Source organism: Camelus ferus, chromosome 7, assembly GCF_009834535.1.
Source record: "Camelus ferus isolate YT-003-E chromosome 7, BCGSAC_Cfer_1.0, whole genome shotgun sequence".
Taxonomy (NCBI): Eukaryota; Metazoa; Chordata; class Mammalia; order Artiodactyla; family Camelidae; genus Camelus; species Camelus ferus.
This window is the reverse complement of record NC_045702.1, coordinates 29,817,545-29,837,313: the sequence shown is the minus strand read 5'-3', so window position 1 is coordinate 29,837,313 and position 19,769 is coordinate 29,817,545. Positions and strand designations below refer to the sequence as shown.

The 19,769-nt window shown below is 39.0% G+C and overlaps 2 protein-coding genes across 4 annotated transcripts in view; one reads left to right on the top strand and one right to left on the bottom strand.

Annotated features, from left to right (window-relative positions):
- LOC116664744 overlaps window positions 1–9,393 on the bottom strand; it is a 336,479-nt gene extending 327,086 nt beyond the window's left edge. The window contains exons 1-2 of the mRNA XM_032482946.1: window positions 9,304–9,393; window positions 3,814–4,802 (exon numbers count right to left, since the gene is read on the bottom strand). Coding sequence (XP_032338837.1) covers window positions 4,005–4,802; window positions 9,304–9,393 — 888 coding nt within the window. The 3' untranslated portion in view covers window positions 3,814–4,004. The remainder of the gene's footprint in view (window positions 1–3,813; window positions 4,803–9,303) is intronic.
- The window catches only part of LOC102504138 (F-actin-capping protein subunit alpha-2), a 201,014-nt gene continuing 185,783 nt past the window's right edge, over window positions 4,539–19,769 (top strand). For 2 of the 3 annotated variants that reach the window (XM_032483641.1, XM_032483640.1), the window contains exon 1: window positions 4,586–4,717. The gene's annotated coding sequence lies outside the window, so the exon portion shown is untranslated. Of the gene's footprint in view, window positions 4,718–19,769 lie in introns of all 3 variants that reach the window. The other variant, XM_006177483.3, reaches the window with a different exon arrangement.

The window sequence follows — 19,769 nt, the reverse complement described above, 5'->3', positions numbered from 1 at the left end:
GCATGATGTCTCTCTAAAAAGGTAAGAGGAGTCCTACATCCCCCAACTATATTTGCCCACAGAGATGATCTAAGGAACCGTCACCTGAATTCTTCTTGTCCTTCTGGGGAGACATTTCCCAATAGACACAATACTAGGAGCAACGAAGCCAAGGAAGGGTGAGGGAGGATAGCAGGGAGAATCCAAGAATAAATAAGACAGGGGTCACAAATCCTAGTGCCTGAGAAAATTACATCAGGATCAGAGGTAGACCAGATGCATTACAAGATAAGATGGGAGGACAATGGCAAACTGCCAAATGTGTTCTATCTACACAATTTAAATTTTTAAAAAAAACATTCTATGGGCCTATGTCTGACGGCCCTACCTTCCACAAGTTGCCAGCAAGAAGCTGCTGTTCTAAGAAGACTGCTTTCATTTTTGTTTCAAAAACAGTACCATATGAATGAACTTAGAGAATACCATCAAAGATTCAAATTTTTATGTGTTGAAGGGAGCGCAGAAAGGATGCGGCTTGTTTAGAGCTGCTGTTCCTCTCTCTTGACCATGGCTACCATTAGGCCCATCTCAGAGTTAAGAGATGGGATCCTGTTTATAGTTTAGCACTACGTGTTATCCACAAGTACATGGAAGAGGATAACTCATGCCTTTTGAGCACTTATATTTTACCAGACACTATTTCATGTGCTTTACTTATAGCTTCTTATTTCATCCTCACAATAACCCTATTATTCTTCCCATTTTACAGATAAGCCACAGAGACTTTAAGCCACTGACCCATAGTTACATAGCTAGCAAGCAACAGAACTGGGATTGAAATGCAGGCTATCTGGTTTAAAACCCACACTCTTAACTACCATGCTAACCTCAGTCTTGGAGATGTCTTGTTTTCCCTTTGAGGGGTATATCAGTTTTGAATGCCTCTGGCCCCATGTGACAGAAACACTGGGTAACAATGTCTGGAAAAAGTATTTTTTTTTTTTTCACAAAACAAGAAATCTGGAAGCAGGTGTCTACTGGCATTGGTGCTGTAGCTCAGCAATGTCAGAGTCAACTTCTCATGGTCACAAGGTAGCTAGCTATTTGCTGGGCATCATGCATAAATCAAGATGAACTTATCTACAAAACAGAAGAAGATTCACAGACATGGATAACCAACTTGTGATTACCAGGGTGTAAAGGGAGTGGGAAGGGATAAATTGGGAATTCAAAATTTGTACCTCTTGGGGAGTGATGGAAATGTTAGCTATCTTGATTGTGGTAATGGTTTCACTGATGTAAACATCTATCAAAATTCATCAAATTGTACATCTGAAATATGTATAGTTTATTGTGCAGGCATCATACCACAAAAAAAGTATTAAAAAAAGAGAGAGAGAGAAGCTTACCTTTTCTAGCGGGAGATGGTCAATAAATAAACAAGTTAACATGCGAGAAAGAAAGAAAGAAAAGAAAGAGAAAGAAAGAAAGAAAGAAAGAAAGAAAGAAAGAAAGAAAGAAAGAAAGAAAGAAAGAAAGAAAGAAAGAAAGAAAGAAAGAAAGAAAGAAAGAAAGAAAGAAAGAAAGAGAGAAAGAAAGAAAGGAGAGAAAGAAAGAAAGAGAGAAAGAGAGAAAGAAAGAAAGAAGGAAAGAAAGAAAGAAAGAAGGAAAGAAAGAAAGAAAGGAGGAAAGAAAGAAAGAAAGAAAGAAAGGAGGAAAGAAAGAGAAAGAAAGGAAGGAAGGAAGGAAGAAAGGAAGGAAGAAAGGAAGAAAGGAAGAAAAGAAAGAAAGAAAGGAAGGAAGAAAGAAAGGAAGGAAGAAAGAAAGGAAGAAAGAAAGAAAGGAAGAAAGAAAGAAAGGTGGGAAGGAGTGGCTCAAGCTTATTATCTCCCTTAAATGAGAAAACTAAAGTCCTTCCCAGAAGTCCCCAACAGACTTCAGCTTAACCTCTATTCCAGAAAGACATCACATGGCCATGTCTGGCTGAAAAGGAGTCTGGGAAAGCAAATGTTTCTCCTTCTTAGCCCTAAGAGCGAAGGCTGGCAAGGGAAAGTCGGGTTAGAAACAGGTGCTAACCTAGTCAGCCAACAGTGTCAGTCACATGGGTTCGATTTGGTTCAGAAAATATCAACAGAATTTAATCATACAGTGTGTCACCGATGCCATGGACCCAAGGAACCTTAAATGGTAACAATTAGATTTTGCCACAAAACCAAAATGGAATTGTAGAACTCCTATTGCCTTTTTAAAGTATCTGCTTCTATGTAAATCCAAATATGTGAAATTATACTTCTAAGTCTTTTCCTGATCAAATCTATCTAGTACTGTGGAAAAACTAATTATTTGATTTTCACACTCAGGATACTTTTAGCTATGTTATTATTAGTTATGCTATTTTTATAAAATGTTTTCTCCTTATTTATGGTTAATAAATCAAAATGACAATTTTAATCCAGTTTCAAAATTGGACTGAAATTTGTCAGTAACTAGAAACTACAAAACTTCAGGGCTGAAAAAACAGAATGGTTTATTTGGACTTATAATCTATTTCATTTCCCAGTTTGTACTGGCTTTCCTGGGTCTTTCTACCACTTTAATTGTAATTTCTTTCTTTCATATTTTTATCATGGCACACAAACTCAGAAAACCTGTTAAGGCAACTACATAATGCAATCTAAAATCCAGTTAACATATTGCTATGGAAACCAGGAAATAGAAAAATAGAAACAGCACTCTAATCATTCCTTTGGACAGCTATGGCTAGTTGTGTGTGTGTGTGTGTGTGTGTGTGTGTATAAATTCATTACTTTATTCATCTTTTATTGAAAGTTGGTACTGAACCCCAATACATAATTGATCTGTCCATAAACAGTCCCAGTGCCCTCCAACCAGTAAATTAGCATTTTAATATGAGTATTTTAATATGAAATAGCCATTGTTAAATTGTGTCCTGAGATATCAGGAAATCTTCAGTAGGACTGGGTTGTTTCTTTAGCCTTGCCAGCCTGTGGCCTCTTGGCACACTGTGAAGAACACCTGACTGGGATTGAGAGCTGGATTCTAATCTCGCCTCTTTCACTAACCAGCTACGTGAGGCTCTTAGGAACCTGTAGGCATTCAGTTTCCTAAGCCGCACATGGTTCAATGCCGGGGGAGGGGGGGGTGTTGGAGTCCGCTACTATGTAACGAGAACTTTTCCACAAAATTGGGGAATCATGAGGTAATCACTTTTGAGAACTGAAATTGCTCTGTGTAGTACCTGGCACATAGTAAGCGCTCAGGAAAACAATAACTAACCTTATTACATTTTTCTATTTTTCATTCTGCGGTAAATAATTCCTGAACCTGCATAGTAAACGCTGTTCGGTCCCATGACTCTCAATAACTCACAGCCGCCATTACCTGACAAGCCCTTATGAGAATCGGAAAAAACTGCCGAATCCTGACAGACAATGCTGTTCCTGTGAGCCTGTTACCTGTGTTTTATTCCTTCTTGAAGGCTTATATCAATTTTTTATTCAGACATGTGAGATATAAAAAGTTATCCTAACACAAATTAACCCTAATACAATTCACCAAGCAACCCTCAAACTTTTTTTTTAATATGTCAACATTCAAGAATTAAACTTTTATTCTGTTGGGCTTGCTCATTGCTGACTGTCTAGTTATTTAATCAGCCTGTGTCCTGCCATGAAGAGGGAAAAAAAGTTAAAGAAACTGAGGTTTCCTCAGGGTTAAACTCCTGTGTTGTTCTTCCAGAAATCTGAGTTATTACAGTCGGGGATAATCGTTGTACAATGAAATCATTGGGACAATTCGTCCATCCACTCCTACCTCCGTCTCTGACAATGAATTCCTTGTTTGTGTGGTGCCCAAATCTCCTGAGTCCCGGGGTCAGCGCCCGGCGGCTAACGGAGACGCGGGAGAGTCTCCTCAGAGCAGAGCCTCGCGCCTTTCGCGCCCGCAGCGCGAGAGGGTGCGCGCCGTGTGCGAGCCGTGTGCGCGCCGTGTGCGCGCCTAGTGCTCTACGTGCGCTGGGGCCGCTCGCCGCGCGGGCACCAGGAGGGGGAGACTCGGTCCCGCTTATCTCCCGCTGTGCTAACTTCAAACTGCCCGAGCCTGAGGAGGAGAGCGCGCGCGGCCAGGGCGAGAAAACTTCTCCACCTAGAAAGTTTCACCTTGTTGTGGGCGGGGGAGGGGCGGGAGGAAACGCGACCCCCACGGGGCCTGGCGCGGCGCGCGGGCGGCAGGAAGGGCGGGGACCGATTTCCCCCTCTGGGTGGTGCCAGTCCGCACCTCAGCGGCCCTTGGACCCGTGGATGAGATGGACTGACAGAGCGCGAGACAGACGTACACGTGCAGGAGCCGGCGGGCAAGAGCTGGAGTCGGGTCGCCTGGCGGTGCTTCTCGCCTGGACGCTCCCGGGCCGCCTCGGGCCGCGCGCGCCGATGCCCGGCTGAGTCACCGGCCGGGCAGCGCGCGGGTGGAAAGGGGCGGAGGGAGCGTGGCCGGCAGGCTGACGGGACGCTCGGCTGGGCCTGGCCGCAGGTGACCCGGAGGCTCTCGCCGCCCGAGGCGCCCCGAGAGCTTTGTGACCAGATGCGGAGCCCAGCGGAGGGCGCGAGCCAGATGCGGGGCGACAGCTGACTTGCTGCGAGGTGGCGGTGAGGCGCGGAGCGCGCGGGTGGTCCCTGCGCGATTGACTTCTCCTCCGCCGGTTCCTGGGCACCACCGCAAGGTAAAACTACAACCCCCTTTGGATCCTGCACCCAACCCCCTCGTCCAGGCGCTTCTGCTCTTTGTTTCCCTAAGAGACCTGATTGCTATTCCAGAGGGCAAGACCAGGGAGGTAGACAAGAGTTTAGGGGCCTCAGAAACTGAAGGGATGTGGCCCAGGGGTGAGGTCGAAACTACAGTGGGGCTTTTCGTTTTAGGGAGTTGCTTCTGACAGCCACCTGTGTGACTCAGGAGAAAGAGGGAAGCTGAGTAGGAGATGATGTATGACTGTTCTGGCCAGGCAAGTTTCGAGGCTGTGATCTCACTCAGCCTTTACAAAAGGGATCCGGTCACCCTGTCCCAGGGTGATGCGGCGGCAGGGTTTGAGCCTAGCAGTTCCCTTGTTCTCAGCCCTACTTTATCCACATTACTTGGGGCCCCTTCCAAGGGGCAGGTGTTTCTGTAAGGGTCTGAATTGTTCATTTCTGGCAAATACACAGGGCTTGTGATCCATCATTTTCAATCTTACCTTATCTCTTTGCTGGGGCTCTGGGAGGACATCTATCTTATTAGGTGAAACAGATCATAACTAGAGGTCAGGCCATCTGGCTAGTACTGGTGCTGACCCAATATTTGAAGCACCAAAGAAAGTATTTTCACAGACTATTGCCAATACAGAATTTACTTCAAAGCACGGCTTCCCATTTCATACCTTTTATGTTTTGAAAGAGCCATTTACTAATTTGGCAGTTGGAGAGAGTTCCTGTGGCTTACACATTGAATAGTTGCCCAGCGTGTTTTACCTTATCACAGTTTTATGTTCAAAGGAGCCCTGGGGCAGAATGAAATATTGTCAACTCTCTTAGGCAAAATAACCAGGATACTTTAATTGCCAAGTTAAGATGGTCGGTGAATATGAGAGGATTGTAAAAACTGACACTGGAAAGAATATGTACTATCTGGACTCTCTCCTGAATTTTAAGAACGCTATTCACATTTTGTAGAATTGGGTGGAGGTTTATTCTGTCATTTCCATCAGCCAGACACATGCACATTGCCATGCAAATGGATTCAGAAAAATATTATTTTCCTCTACAGCTAAACTATTACAGCTGACTAATGAATTTTTTCTGCATGAAGATGTTCTGAAAATGATGGACATCATGTTTCTCTGTGCTTTTGGGGCATAAATTGTGCTTTTATGTAAACTGTAAGTGGTGCTTGGGTTATTTACAGGTACACAGCTTTTCTTTCTAGCTCTATGCTTATTGGGCTTTGTTTTAACATGTAAACTTCCATAATGGAACAGAAAGTGAGGTGCTTTGGTTCCAACCGTAGATTTCAAGTCTGTGGTGTGGTCAGTATTCATTCTTTTTGAATTGCTGAATAATACAAATAAAATTTACATCACTCATAAGAAATGTGTATAGTACCAAAAATGTGGGTGATTGCCTGTAAAATGCACTGATGTTTTAAAAATTCTGTTCAGGTTTCAAACTTAACAGTGCATACGCCTATAGTTATTAATGTAAATATATTTTTCTTTTAACGTGATGGGATTTATGGCATATAGAAGGTGATCTGCTGACTACTGCTTTCTCAAAGATTGCTTTGTTCTTAATACATCACAATAAAGATTTACATTAGATGTACACTCCACGCCTTCAGTATAGTGGATAAGGTTTATCTGAATGATAAAGATGTACAAGATTAGCCACAGCTAGTCAACATGGAAGTTCATAACTAGCATTTTCATGACTTTTAAGCCTGCAATAAAAGAAAAATGACACTTTTCTAAGCAGGAGAAATACCCTTATCGTATAAATTCCTTTTAAGACTAAGTATATGACCCACTGTAATCTTGAAATTCTTTAAAATTTGTTTTAAGGAGAGTTAGACTAAGAAATAATTTCAAAATCAATTTTCTTAAGTATTGGTAAAAAAAAAGTAGTTCAAAATAACAGTCTAACTTTCCTTTTGCACATCTGTATAATAGCTTCAAATAAACTTTTTCTCAAATGTCATGTCAAAACAAAGTGACTAACTTAAAAGGGGCTTACATTCTGTCAGGACACACATCTTTCTCTACATGGCTGCACCAATGCCTATGGTGACACACCCATGATGAGTACACAGCTCCCTACACATTCAGAGCACCTCCCCTCTCTCTGCCCCCTTCCTCGTCAACCCCTTCCCTTGGTTTGGTGAGAGCTGCTCCCAAGCCCTTTTGTGCCCCCATTCTGCCTCTCTAATTTCATGGATTCTTCTTCAGTGTCATTAGGCTCACCAGAATCATCTATGGTTTCCTTTCCCCATCAGCCCCAGTATTTTCTCTGGGCTGCTATGTTTGTTGGTGGGATACCAAGTTTCCCAATTATGCCACCTTAAGGGGAGAAAATGTGCAGAAAAACTCAGTTGCCAGGGAGTTAATCTCCATTACCTTGCTGGTGTATATTTAAACTGGTGACACTGATCCCTCAGGGCAGAGTTTCTTCACAGGGTTTGCTCAGTGCAAACTGAAGTCACTTCTTAGTAATAAACAGTGGATATACCAACTAATGTCAATTCAGGATCACTTTGATTCCCTGTTCTTAACAGAGTTGCTGCCAGGCCCATACTTGCCTCAACAAAAATAGCTAAGAACCATAGGTTGAGCATCTTAGCTATTTGGTACGAGAGGAACATTTTTTAAAAGGAAGCAATGAAATATCTGCCCTTAAAGAATTTATAGTCTAGATATTCAGATGAATAACACACATGCAAAATGGAACCAAGATCCATAATTTTAAAGGGGACATCACACAAGAGTGACAACATTAAAAATCATCCTGTTTGATATTAAATAATAGAAAAAAATCTTTAATGAAAAGATTGGAGTTTAAAGAACTCACAATTTTCAAGCTGCTTCTAAATATCTCATCTTTCTGATACTACGGCAACTTTACAAGATAGGCAAGACTGATATCAATATCTTAACCTCCTCATACCATAGACAAGGAAACTGTGCATGAGCCTAGCCCCCATGCTGACTCAACAGCACCACATATCTTCTGCCTAACAGTCAAGGAAGATTAGCTATTTTGAAGCATTTTTCCACTGAGGCACAGATTGGAATCCTTAGGTTAGTGATAAATGACTATAACATTTCTAGTCTCTGGAATTTTTCTCACCTTTTCTTTCTCCAATTTTCTCACCTTCTCTTTCTCCAGTTTTCTTTTTTTGTAGTAAAGCATACGAAGAAAAAACTCCAATCATATGTGCAGGGCATTCTCCCATTATCAGATTAAGAGTGTGAGTAATTTTGTAATCTACCCTTCTATCAGAAAGCCCATTCTCAGATATCGCTTCAGCTGTGTTTAACAGTTTAGTATATTCCCCTTGGGATTTGTTTCAATAAAAACATCCAGTAAAATCTGACTACTTTGCTTTTCAAGGGACAAAATAAAAAAAAGTATTTTTATAAGCTGTAAAATGTAATTAAGAGAAAAATCACATGTGTGACATTTGTAGCAGGAGGTGTGAGCACAGTGAAATGAAAAAACAGTTAGTTAGCTAATTGCATACCCAGGTATACATATTTCTTCTGTGATTGTATAAATTTGTGTAAGTATGTTTATGCAGGTTACTCCTGTTATTTTAAATTTCTATAATAAATTATGTAGCTATTGAGTAAATAGAAATTATATAAGAGTTTATGAACCATATAGACTATGTAATGGTCTATAGGATTTGAAAAGTATTTCTCCTAATATAAAAAAGGATAAATATGGTCTCAGCAACTATGAAATATGGTCAGAGAATCACAGGTTCTAGAGCTGGGTTCCTCTGCTCTAAGAATGTGGTTGAGGGTTTAGTCATTCAGGGTAATTTGGTGTGCACCTATCAGGCGTAATTCTAGACTCTCGTAATGCAGCAGAGAATAAAACAGACAAAAGTCTCTGGCCTCATGATGTTCTATTCTATATTCAGGAATACAAACAATAAACAAAATACATAAATAAAATGTATTATATGTGAGGTGGTGATGACAGCTATAAGGAAGCATAAAGTGGAGAAGGGGAATAGGGCCTGTCAGGGATAAAGAGGGAGTTGGGTGGTGACTGAAAAATTCAGTAGTAGGGTCAGAGAAGGCCTCATTTCAAAGGTGACCTTTGTGCTAAAACCTGAAGGAAAAGAAAGAATGAGCCATGTGGCTATCTGGCACAGGCACTCCCTTTGAATTCCTCAGGAGTGCCATTCTCATTTTGCTTCCTCTGCAGTTGTGCAATGCACAGCCTGCACAGCTGTACATGGAGTCCCTGTTTTTTTATGGGAAGTACTTGGACAGTGCCTTCACCACAATCTTAAAGTTGCAGGTGAACCACATCCCTTGGTTTGAGGGCAGTGAAAGAAGAGAACCATGGTATTTTTCTACATTCTCCTGGTCCAATATCTACAGTGCATCCTTGATCAGGGATATTGCTCCATTGGACAGTTTTCCTTCTTATTTTCTACACTGTGATCCTGGCCCAGTGGCATTTGTTGAGAGTAATACCCATAGCCTTAGTCACGGATCCCTTCCATAGTATAATCTGGAGATGGCAAAGGAGGCAATTGCTGATGGTTTACAGCTTCTCTCTGCTGTGCACTTTTTTCTTGCCTTCTCTCACTGTCCTTTTCTGTTTCCAGTGTTAAACCACTGTGTTGAATTTTCTTCATTCCCCCTTAATGCGTTGCCTGTGATTTGCAAAGAGGTAATCTAAATGAGTAAAACTAACCCTTTCACTAGGGGGCAACAACGCACTCAGAAAAAGCCCTACCTAAGAGGGGACAGCCACTGCTTGACATCATCAGAGTTGACATGAGTCTCAGTGAGTGGTGTGGGCCCATGTGGTGGTGTCTTTCAGATTTTCAGAGGCTAGAAACCTCTCAATTTTAAAATGTTGACTCAGCATCTTTAAACTGTGCAAACTAGAGAGACAAATGGTCTGCAGACCAGATTTGGCTCCTGGTGGCCCCATTTGTAATCTTGGCCACAACTATACCTGCCAAGTGGTCCCCTGTGTCACCCTCAGGTGCTGTTTAATTCAGCAATATGCATGGCCAAAGAGCCCCAGGACTGCTTCTGCAAACTGTTTTATCTTTTGGAGTTCTCAGACTCTTTTCCTCTCTGGAAAATAAGCTTAGCAATTTAAAAAAGTTGTATTTTCTGATCATCATTCATTGATTGGCATGTATTATTTTTTCTAAATTCATCAACCCAAATACTTTCTATCAAACTATGTATATTTCCAAACTAAAGAATAATGTAGTTATTTCATTCTTAAACTGAAGCAATAATTCTCTGAACTCTAAATTCATCGTAAATTTATGTGTAAATTTCATATTTCATTTCCAAATTCTCATTCAGAATAAACTCTCTGTTTGGAATACTGGTACTTTCTTTGTTTTGTTTTGTTTTCTTTGACCTACGTCACTTCACCAATTGTTATTCCTCTATGACTGAAATTCAAAATGTGCACTGCACTGGTTTCGAGTGCCCTTTAAAAGCCATCAGATCAGTGTTGCAATCTATTTTTTCAAAGAAATAAAAGCTCATAGGTTGTGCACTGACTTGTTTCCTTTAATCCTAAAACCTCAGTGAAATGCCCAGGCTAGCGGCCTTCCGGAAGGCCATTGTGTTAGAACGGAAGATTATGTACTGTATTTCTTCCTACTATTTTAAATGCAAATATAGTAATATATCATGAAGCAGTGCACATATTAAGATCAGTGGCCTTTTCCTGTTTTGAAATGATTTCTTGGTCCCTGATAGTTGGAAATCTGAAGTCTAAATTGAACCTAGAATCTCAGGTCCAATTTTAAAGTTGTCTGTAAAAAAAAAAAAAGAATTGACTTGGAGGAATTAAAACATACTCCAGTTGTTCGATAACCATGGGATGTTTCTGGCTTTTAATACTTTACTGAAAATATCAAGAGCGTTCACAGCTAGAGACCTTTGAAATAATGTAGTCTCCACAATCAGAGAGAGGTGGTGTAAATTTGTTTAGCAGAAGGTAAGTTGCCTCCTTTGAGGCCTAATCATGTGGGAAAGTAAAACCTAGCCAAGTTCTAGGCCCATAAGCCAACTCAAACTATCTTTAAAAATAAATTTTGGCTTTGCTTGGGACTAATGTATGTTTAGATCAACATTTTAGTTCTTAAAATTTAAACCTAGGGGTCTTTTAAAGGAAATTTAATCCATGTGTTTTTGATTCACTAAATCCTAAATCATTACCCATAAACTGTATGTCTCTCTAAGCTCTTTGATGTCTAAGAAATCTTTGAAACCATGTAAGGCCTCTTTTGTTCCAGAAAAATAGGAAGTTGGCTTTTACTAAGTGTCAGTAAACAGCATCTTCAAAAATCTGAGTTAGGTCTAAAATCCTGCAACCATGACAGAATGGATGTTTGAATGAGTACTATGCATTTTTCTGATACAATGTGAAAAATATAAGTACTTTTAAATATCTTGCTTACAATTGGTATTCAATTGTAATCCTTACTAACCCCAAGGAAATTATTTTGGCACAACGCCTCTTTTTATTGTAATATAAAGTCCAAATATTTATCATTTTATCCTGGCACACAGTAGGTACTCAGTAAATATTTTGTTGAATGTTAAATGAATGACTTTTTCTTCTGCCCAGAATCTTCCAGCTAATGTTAATCTTTTAATTCAATATCAGTATCCATCTGTCATGTCTTAGAACGAGATCTATTCTGAGTCAGTGACCTGGTTTGACAAATTTTAAAAATAAGCCATCTAACTAAATATATGGCATTTATTGAAATTCATTCTGTACCATGAAGCAGCAGCCTTGCAAAGAGTGCTGAAAATGGGAAGGAATTTCTAGGCTAATTTGATTAAATATTCAATTGTTACCATACACTTTCTGAAAATTGATTTTTTTCCTGTTTTACTGTTCCTGCCGTCCCTTCCTCCCACCTTGACACGCTTACTGATTGAAAGCTCTGCACAGAAAAGGGCAGGTCGTTTGTGTGTATAAGCAAGAGCAGCAAGTTCAAACAGGCTTGGAAAACATAATGCTGTAATCATAAGTTGCCATAATATAGGAGGGGAAAGAGGGGTACTCAACACTAATAGTGGTGTTGAATTTGCTTCAAATTACATAGATGACACATCTTTGAATTCTATTGTGTGGGAAAAAAACACCTTACTGTGGTTAGATTTCCTGTTTGTGTGTATTTTCTGGTAAGTAGATGTGCCATATAGACTTTAATAAATATGTAGCTTTAAGTGCCATTGAAATGCACATGGTTAGAGTATTGATAGCTATGGAGACAGCAACTCCTTCTCTCTAAAAGAAAGAAAGTAGTATTTAGAAGAAGGCATGGTACTGAAGCTTGGGCATTGATATTTTTCTTGATATCATGTTGTGAATTCCTAATGACTCATCACATTTTGTCCCCAGAAAACCTTTCCTGATCAAAAGTGTGTTGTTTCTGTGTAACACTGAGGTGCCAGAATTTGTCAATTTCTTATATCTTGGTGGGGAGGAAAAGGAAAAGTATGCTATTATGGTCTTGAAATAGAGGTTCTCTTAGGTGAATCTGCAGGTTTGTTGAAAACATACATTATTAAAACTTGTTTTGAAATTTAATTATAGATAGCACTGTATAAGGAGTAATTTAGCTACATAGTTTTGACATGCTTAATTTGTATTTCAATGGTTGACCAAACCATCAGTAATAATTATACATCCATGTGTTCATACACATTCACATTTAGATGATTTTTTAAACTCCAATTAAAAGGTCTCACAACTTTGATAAATGAGTAGTCAAATGCCTGTGTATCTATACATCTGGGAAAATGTGATTTGGTTTAAGACATTTTTGTGATAACTCTCACGCTATAAGTATAGGAAATACATAATGAAGAAGACCTGCAGGTTTTGTCAGGACATTGGGTTACCGGGGTTAAAGGACGGGAGAGGTGACACTGAAGGGTCATGGATTTGGGTGCACTGCAAGTCATGAAGAAGTGTTCCGTTAAGAATCAGATTGCCACCTTCCAAATAGGAAAAAGGCAGGTCAAAACTGAGTGAGGAACCAAGGGGATCTCACAGGGAGATGTTAGGCACATGATAAGCTAAGTCTAAATTCCTCCAACTCTGTCACATGTGGTTTGGTTCTAGGAGAAACTAGACTGTCATCTATCCATTACTAAATCAGGCCTCTTCGTCTGTCCTACCTGTAGCTATGAATAAGAATAGCAGGAGTATGTAGCAGAAGCAGAAAGAACTTTTATTCTGAGTGGTGGAGGCATGTCCTACGCACTCTATTAGCCACTCAAAATGAATTGTAAATGAAATTCTATGTTCTCAGAAGAAATCATGGTATTAAAAAAAAAAAAACAAGCTCGGAAATATTTTAAACCATTTTCACAACTAAAATTAGCTGGAGTATCAAGGCATTATAATGCATCCGTTACTGTTGTGACCAAAAGTTATGGCCCTTATCACTGTATCCTTAATTATTTTTCCATCAGTATATCATCTGCTGTCGATATATATATTAGCTTTTCTTCTGGGTATTATCTTGAGACCATTTCTTTGGGCCTTGATTATACAGAGTGCATGATGCAATGTGCGTAAGAGTTGTACTTCTCACATTCTAAACATGAACTCAGACAGTGGTCTAAAGAGGAAGAGAACTCCTATCAGGGCCTGCCTTTACTGCCTGTCTTTTTGCCTCTGTGAGAGTCTTAGGTGACCAGCTGTCATCTGACTCTGGCCTCACATTAAGGCAGCATCCCTTCAGCTCCAGTGTACTGTTCGAAGTGAGTCTGCGGCCTGACCATTATCTAGTTAAGATAAAGACAGCAGACAAATAGAATCATTTAGGGCCTATGTGAAACTTTGGCTCTAAAATATTACCCTAGCTGGGTTTTTTTTTTTTCAATTGAGTGTAAAGGTGTACGATAAATATTTTAAATTCTATTGAATTACATAAAGAAGCAACCAAAGCAAAGTTTTTTGACAGAAGAACACTTTCTTCTAAAAGAAATTAATATGTATTTGGGACTTTTTAAAATTCACTTTCTGGCATGTCAAAATTAAGATACTTCTGAATTTTATTTTAGTCTCACTAACACACACTTGGATTGTTCATTGAAATCTGTATGTCAAGGTCCAGTGAGTTTAAACATTCTTCTGGTCTTCAAATAGCTTACAAAAAATTATTCTTTAAATCACCAGAAAAGTGCAAATAAAACCTCCTGACAGTTTCATTAATGACAATGAAAAGTGACAGTCCTTGAATCTGTTGTAACTTAATTAATTACTTTCCAAATGGTATTAAAGATTCTGAATGAATAATGTGACTGGTATTTAAGATCAAATCTCCCTCACAATTCCTAAATGGGTTTTAATTTTCAGAGTTAGATAATTGTTATACCTGATTCATTTCTTTAACATCTATAGACTGTTGGTTTTATAGAAAAGAGAGCAGAGTATCTGTTTCAATATGTTTTTCTTTTCCCTGAAGTTATTGCTTGCAGATTTCAATAATACTTTGAAATAAAAATAATCAAATGCTGTTATTTTCTCTTAATAAAGGTTCATAGGTCTAGTGAATTATATAGAAATTACAAAGAATTCACTAAAGAGGTTATGATTATGGGACTATTTAATTCCCAAATCTGCCTTGGTGACAGTTTAGAAACTCAATGAGAATGAGCATTGTGCATTAGGATAAGTATTACCTCAAGTGAACTTTTTATTCTTGTTTTGGTCATTTCCCATTTTGGCCAATCCATAGCACCTGCTTCTCTTACCAGCAAATCTGTTTACTGGTCTCTAGGCTCATTTTTACCCATTACCACCACAATATTTACATGCTCTTGAATCTCTTTGACTTCCCTTCTTCTTAGTGTAACATCTTTCTTTGTAGTTTAGAGAGTAAACAGAAATCTAAAATGGTCACCCATTTTTACCTCCCTACTTCTGTTGCAAATGATGAAATGGTCTTTTCAGCCTATGGTCTTGATCCCATTCTTCCCCACATCTTCAAGCATCTTGCTCCAATCATCCCACCTTCCCTACCAACCTCTCCCATCTTTAAAATCTCTGTTGCCTTTTTTCATTCAGCGCTTACTCAGTTTACTGCGTCTTCTAGAGAGAAATAAAACACCCATGTCACACAACCTGATGGTATCCTTAATACACAGTTACTTTGAGTAATTCATTCCTATTTCTGCCTTAGCTTTAAACGAAGAATTCTTGAAATTGTCCAACTCATTTTTCCTACTCTCATTCATTCTTTAACTCATTCAACTTAAGCAGTCTGTTCCCGTCTCCCAAGAAAGTGTCCTCATGCCAGTCTTATGAAACCTCATTGCCAAATCTGATAGACACTTTCATTCTTATCCCACTTGACTCCTCTGTAAGATTTGACACCATATACATCTTGCTTCTCCTTTCTTGAAATTTCTTCTTAAGCTTCTGAAATACCACTCAAACCCTGTATTTAGCCTTTAGATATAACATTTAGATTCTGGTCTTCTTTTGGGTTCCATCTGAATCCCTCCTTTCTACTTACAGAACGTGCCCATGGGTGATCTCCATCCCCCCGACTTCAAATACACTGATGGACCAATAGTTCACAAATTGCTATCTCTGACTCTCTCAACCACTGTGCCCATGTTGCTAGTTACCTTAGAAACACTGTCACTTGTCTGACCAAAGACACCTCAGAATTATTAATGGAACTATTATTTTTGCCACAAAACTCTTCTCTGCCCTTGTTTATGACACCCAAGATAGATAGTTTTCAGCCATCCTTGACTTCCCAGTTTCTTCTGTGGTCAAAATCCATGTTGAAGTGGTGTCACATAAATTTTATCTTCTTAATATCTTTCTAATCTAGTCCTTTCTTTCTGTTTTATGCATACAACCATAGTCTTTGTTTAGGATCATTCTTTCATGTATTCATTCCATTATCTGTTCTTCAACAAATCCTTACCAAATGCCATGTAATGGCACTATGCTAGGGACTAAAAATAGAGCTTATAGTCTAGTGGGAGATACAGATAAGTAAATCACAACACAGCATTATAAAGTAGATGAGAGAAAGTCAGGTTTGATGTTAATAGCACATGGGAGAGTTTCTAATCCCTTTCTGGAAGGCAAGAGAGATATTGGAGAAGGACTCCTAGAAGCAGTGTTACCTAAGATGCAACTTAAAGGGAGAGTAAGAGTTAACCAGGTGTAGATGAGAGCAGGAGTGTCTCATAAGGAGGAATCCACATGTGCTGAAACCCAGAGTGGGAGAGCACATGACTTGCTTCAACAACTCAGAGTAGGGTAGGGTGGCTGGAGCCTGGATTTCTTGGGAGGTGATGGCAAGTGGCAAGGCTGGAGAAGTAGGCAGACACTTAATCATGCATGGCTTTTAAGCTGTGTTAAGGAACTGAACTTTTTAAACATAAAAGTGACATAATCAGATTCTCATTTTAGAAAGCTATCTCTGTTACATTGGGGAATGGATGACCAGGGACAAGAATGAAGAGAGAAGACCAGGGAGGAAGCTTTTGTAGTAATCCAGGCAAGAAGTGACACTGCCCTAAACTATAGGTTGCAGTAGGGATGGAAGCAGGTGGACATATTTAAAACATCTGTAAGTGGGAGTCAAGGATGATGTCCTGAAAATGTGAGAAATGTTAGGCACCAAGATAGGATACAGAGTGGGAGAACATGCTTCTTGGGATTAGATTTAGGTGCCAGAAGGATATTCAACTGCTCCTTCTTAATCTCTTTGTCTCATTCACGCTACTACACAATCAACTTAATTGTTCTATGTGTAATCCGTTGTCTGAGTCCGCCTGCTACAAAGTAAGTTCCACAACAGCAGGAATGTTTGTTTTGTTTACTGATGTACCCCCAAGCACCTCGCACATATTACATCCTCAATAAATATTTGTCAGATTCAGTCTTGGATAGTTGTTGGACATACAAAACTGATGCCTGAGAGATGGATTTCTGGACTCTTTGGAGATAAAGAGATGAAGATACAGATCTGGGAGTATTCACTCTATTGTAAATCTTCATCTTCTATTGTCTGGAAAGATGCAGTGACCTTCTGATATGTCTTCTGGCCTCTAGTTCCACTCACCACACTGTCACCGAAATTATCTAATATATAGTTATAAGTATGCTGCTTTCCATGTCCTGCTTAAAACCTCCCAGTGACTCTCCACAACAGACACAGTGCAGACCCCTCAATAGAATGTATAAGACTTTCAATGATATGCCCCAGCCCAACCTTCCAGCTTCATCTACCCCAATCCAAGCCCACACAGCCTCTGTGCCAGTTACAGCTTCCTGAACAGCCCTGCACGCTCTCTCCAAGGTGCCTGCCTGTGTGTCCTCTCTGTCCAAAGTGTCTGTCTCCTGCCACCTCTGTGCCTGAGCAACTCCACCTTATCCTGCAAGTAATATCTCCCCTCTTGGCCTTGCCTCTGTCTGCCTTAGTTCGCTCTTCCTCCCTGTGTTCCTTCAGAAATGTGCAGCTGTCTGGAGTGCACAACCTGGAGGGCAGTGGGACAGGAGACAAGAAATGCCAAACCCTGGGCAGCACCTGCACAGTTAAAAGGTTTTTTTTAATGTCTTGCCCTCTTTTCTCTCTTTTTGTTTCTCTCTCTCCCTCAAATACACGTAACACACACACACACACACACACACACACACCTGCCTTGAATTATTTTTCTTGAATTGATCGGTTATTTAAATGCACAGTGCAGTCCTGCATAGTTGTTTTTAAGCTGTCCTAACGTTTTGTTTTATTGATTTTTCAAGGATCCAGAGTGTTTACTGAGTTTTAGATATTGGATTCTGTACTTACGTACTTATCTTTCTGTACTGTTCTATTTTTACTAGAATAGCTTTGCTGCATGTATCTTTGTTCATTTAAAAGTATTTAAAATTTTTGTAGAAGGTTTTATTTGGTCTTTTATACTCTGATTACATACTGATCTCGACATCATTATATACTTTTAATTTTTCTCTCAACATTGTTAGAATTGTATTATGTCACCTAAGGAATCCACATCTATACAAAAATATGGCCAGCTTTGTTATTCCTTCCATTCACATTATTTTCTTGATTTCTAAAAGTTTTTTTCTACTTTGCCTAAAAAAAAAAGTCATACATTGACAAAATTCACCTTGAAAAGGGTCCTTAGTTCATTTCACTGCCAGAGAGTCTACTTGCTAACTTTGATTTCCAAGAAAAGTTCTTAAGTGTAAGCAAAATAAAATTCAGACATACCCTAGGAACTAACTGCCAATAGTGTTAACAGGGAGTGCCCACCTCACTTGACCACTCCATATTTCAGGGTCACAGCCTAGCCTTTGGCACCTTTATGCCTATCCTCTTCGTTTCACTTTTTCTGGGTGCTGATTTCTCTTTCTTTTGTGACAGCTGCAAATGGGGTCCCCTCACCACCAGAATTCCTCCTCAGCCATTTGATTTCTGCTTTAGGCAACACCAGAGGAGACTGAACCATTGTATAAAATCAATCCTGAGCACAGTTCTCCCCATTTGAAATTTACCATGCCTTACACCATGGACATTTTCAAACACCGAGAGAGGGAAATGTCTGATTCATTAGTGAGTAATATACTGGCTTCCTTTCCAACTTGTCTCCCTTCACTGGTTCACATTCTGACTATTCAGTCAGGGTTATTCTATTCAAACCCTGTATTTGAATGCAACTGAAAAAGGTTGCTAGGCTTTTTTTTTTAATTTGTGAGCTTAGAAAGATATTTCTCAAATGTGATTTGTGGATTTGTGTTATTCAGGGTTCCTGGATTAATTGAACAAAATCTGGTAGCACTTCTGCATGATCTGAACTATAAAATGACATCTATCCATTAGGCTGAAAAAATATTTTTAAACAGTTTTAGAGGATTTCAAGCATCTTCACACTTCCCTAACATTGAAAGTTCAGTCCACATTTTCAAGAGCAGTGATACATTTTTATCTGACCTACAGCTTATTAATGAGACAAAATGCTGTCTATCAATCAAGTCTCTGGCAGTTCAGTGTATCTTTCTGAACAGGACTTTTTACAGTGCGCAACGATAAAACAAATGTCCGTTTATTCTTCTTTCCCAGAAGTTGAATACTTTCAGCCATTCTTAAAAGGACAAAAATATTTACTAACAGATTATGACTTTGTGAGGGATAATCTTGAGAATATAATGGCATTCTATTCTTTTTATCTTTACCCTTACTATATCACACTTGGATAATGATCTCAATCATATATTACAACTGGAAAATGCAAGCTGGCTTTTTCTTATGCTATGATTCAATCATTTTCACCATTTAAAATGTTTATTGGAAAAAGGGATGCAATATTAGATAAGAATCTGAATAAAAGCACTATTTAAGTCTCTTTCAAAGAAACAATATTTGTGTACTACTTGAGTCAATGTTTAGAGGAGCCCCTAAAACATTAAGTATAACAAAAGAAAACTATTTTTGTACCATGTTTAACTTGTTTTCTTCTATAGCAAGCTATATCTGAATTTTAACAAACTGTTTTATTATAAATAAAGTATGCAAATCAACCTAGGAATACTTTTTCAGAAATTTCGTGTCAGTGACAGGCTGCCATATAATCTTTAACTTTTCTCTACAAGCACACAAATCTCCCTTGATTTTTAGTAAAAAAAAAAAAAAGAAGAAGAAGAAGAAGAATCTTTACTTCTTATATAGTCATACCTTCACATGGTATTTCAAACCACCTGCTAGTAACAGGCTACCCTGATAATCACTTTGAAAACAGCATGTTTTAGACACTCAGCATCAAAACAAAAAATGTCCGTAGTTTTGCAACATGTATGTGCTATAAAAAGTGTAAAAACTACTCTTGTACCCCAACAGATAAATAGGTTTGGCCAAAATCTTCTCAATCTGAGTTCTGTTAGTAAAAAGGGTGACTATTCCATTATTTTTCTGTATTTGCTTACAACCCATATTGTCATAAAACATACATTCATGGGACATAATTACACTAAAAAACT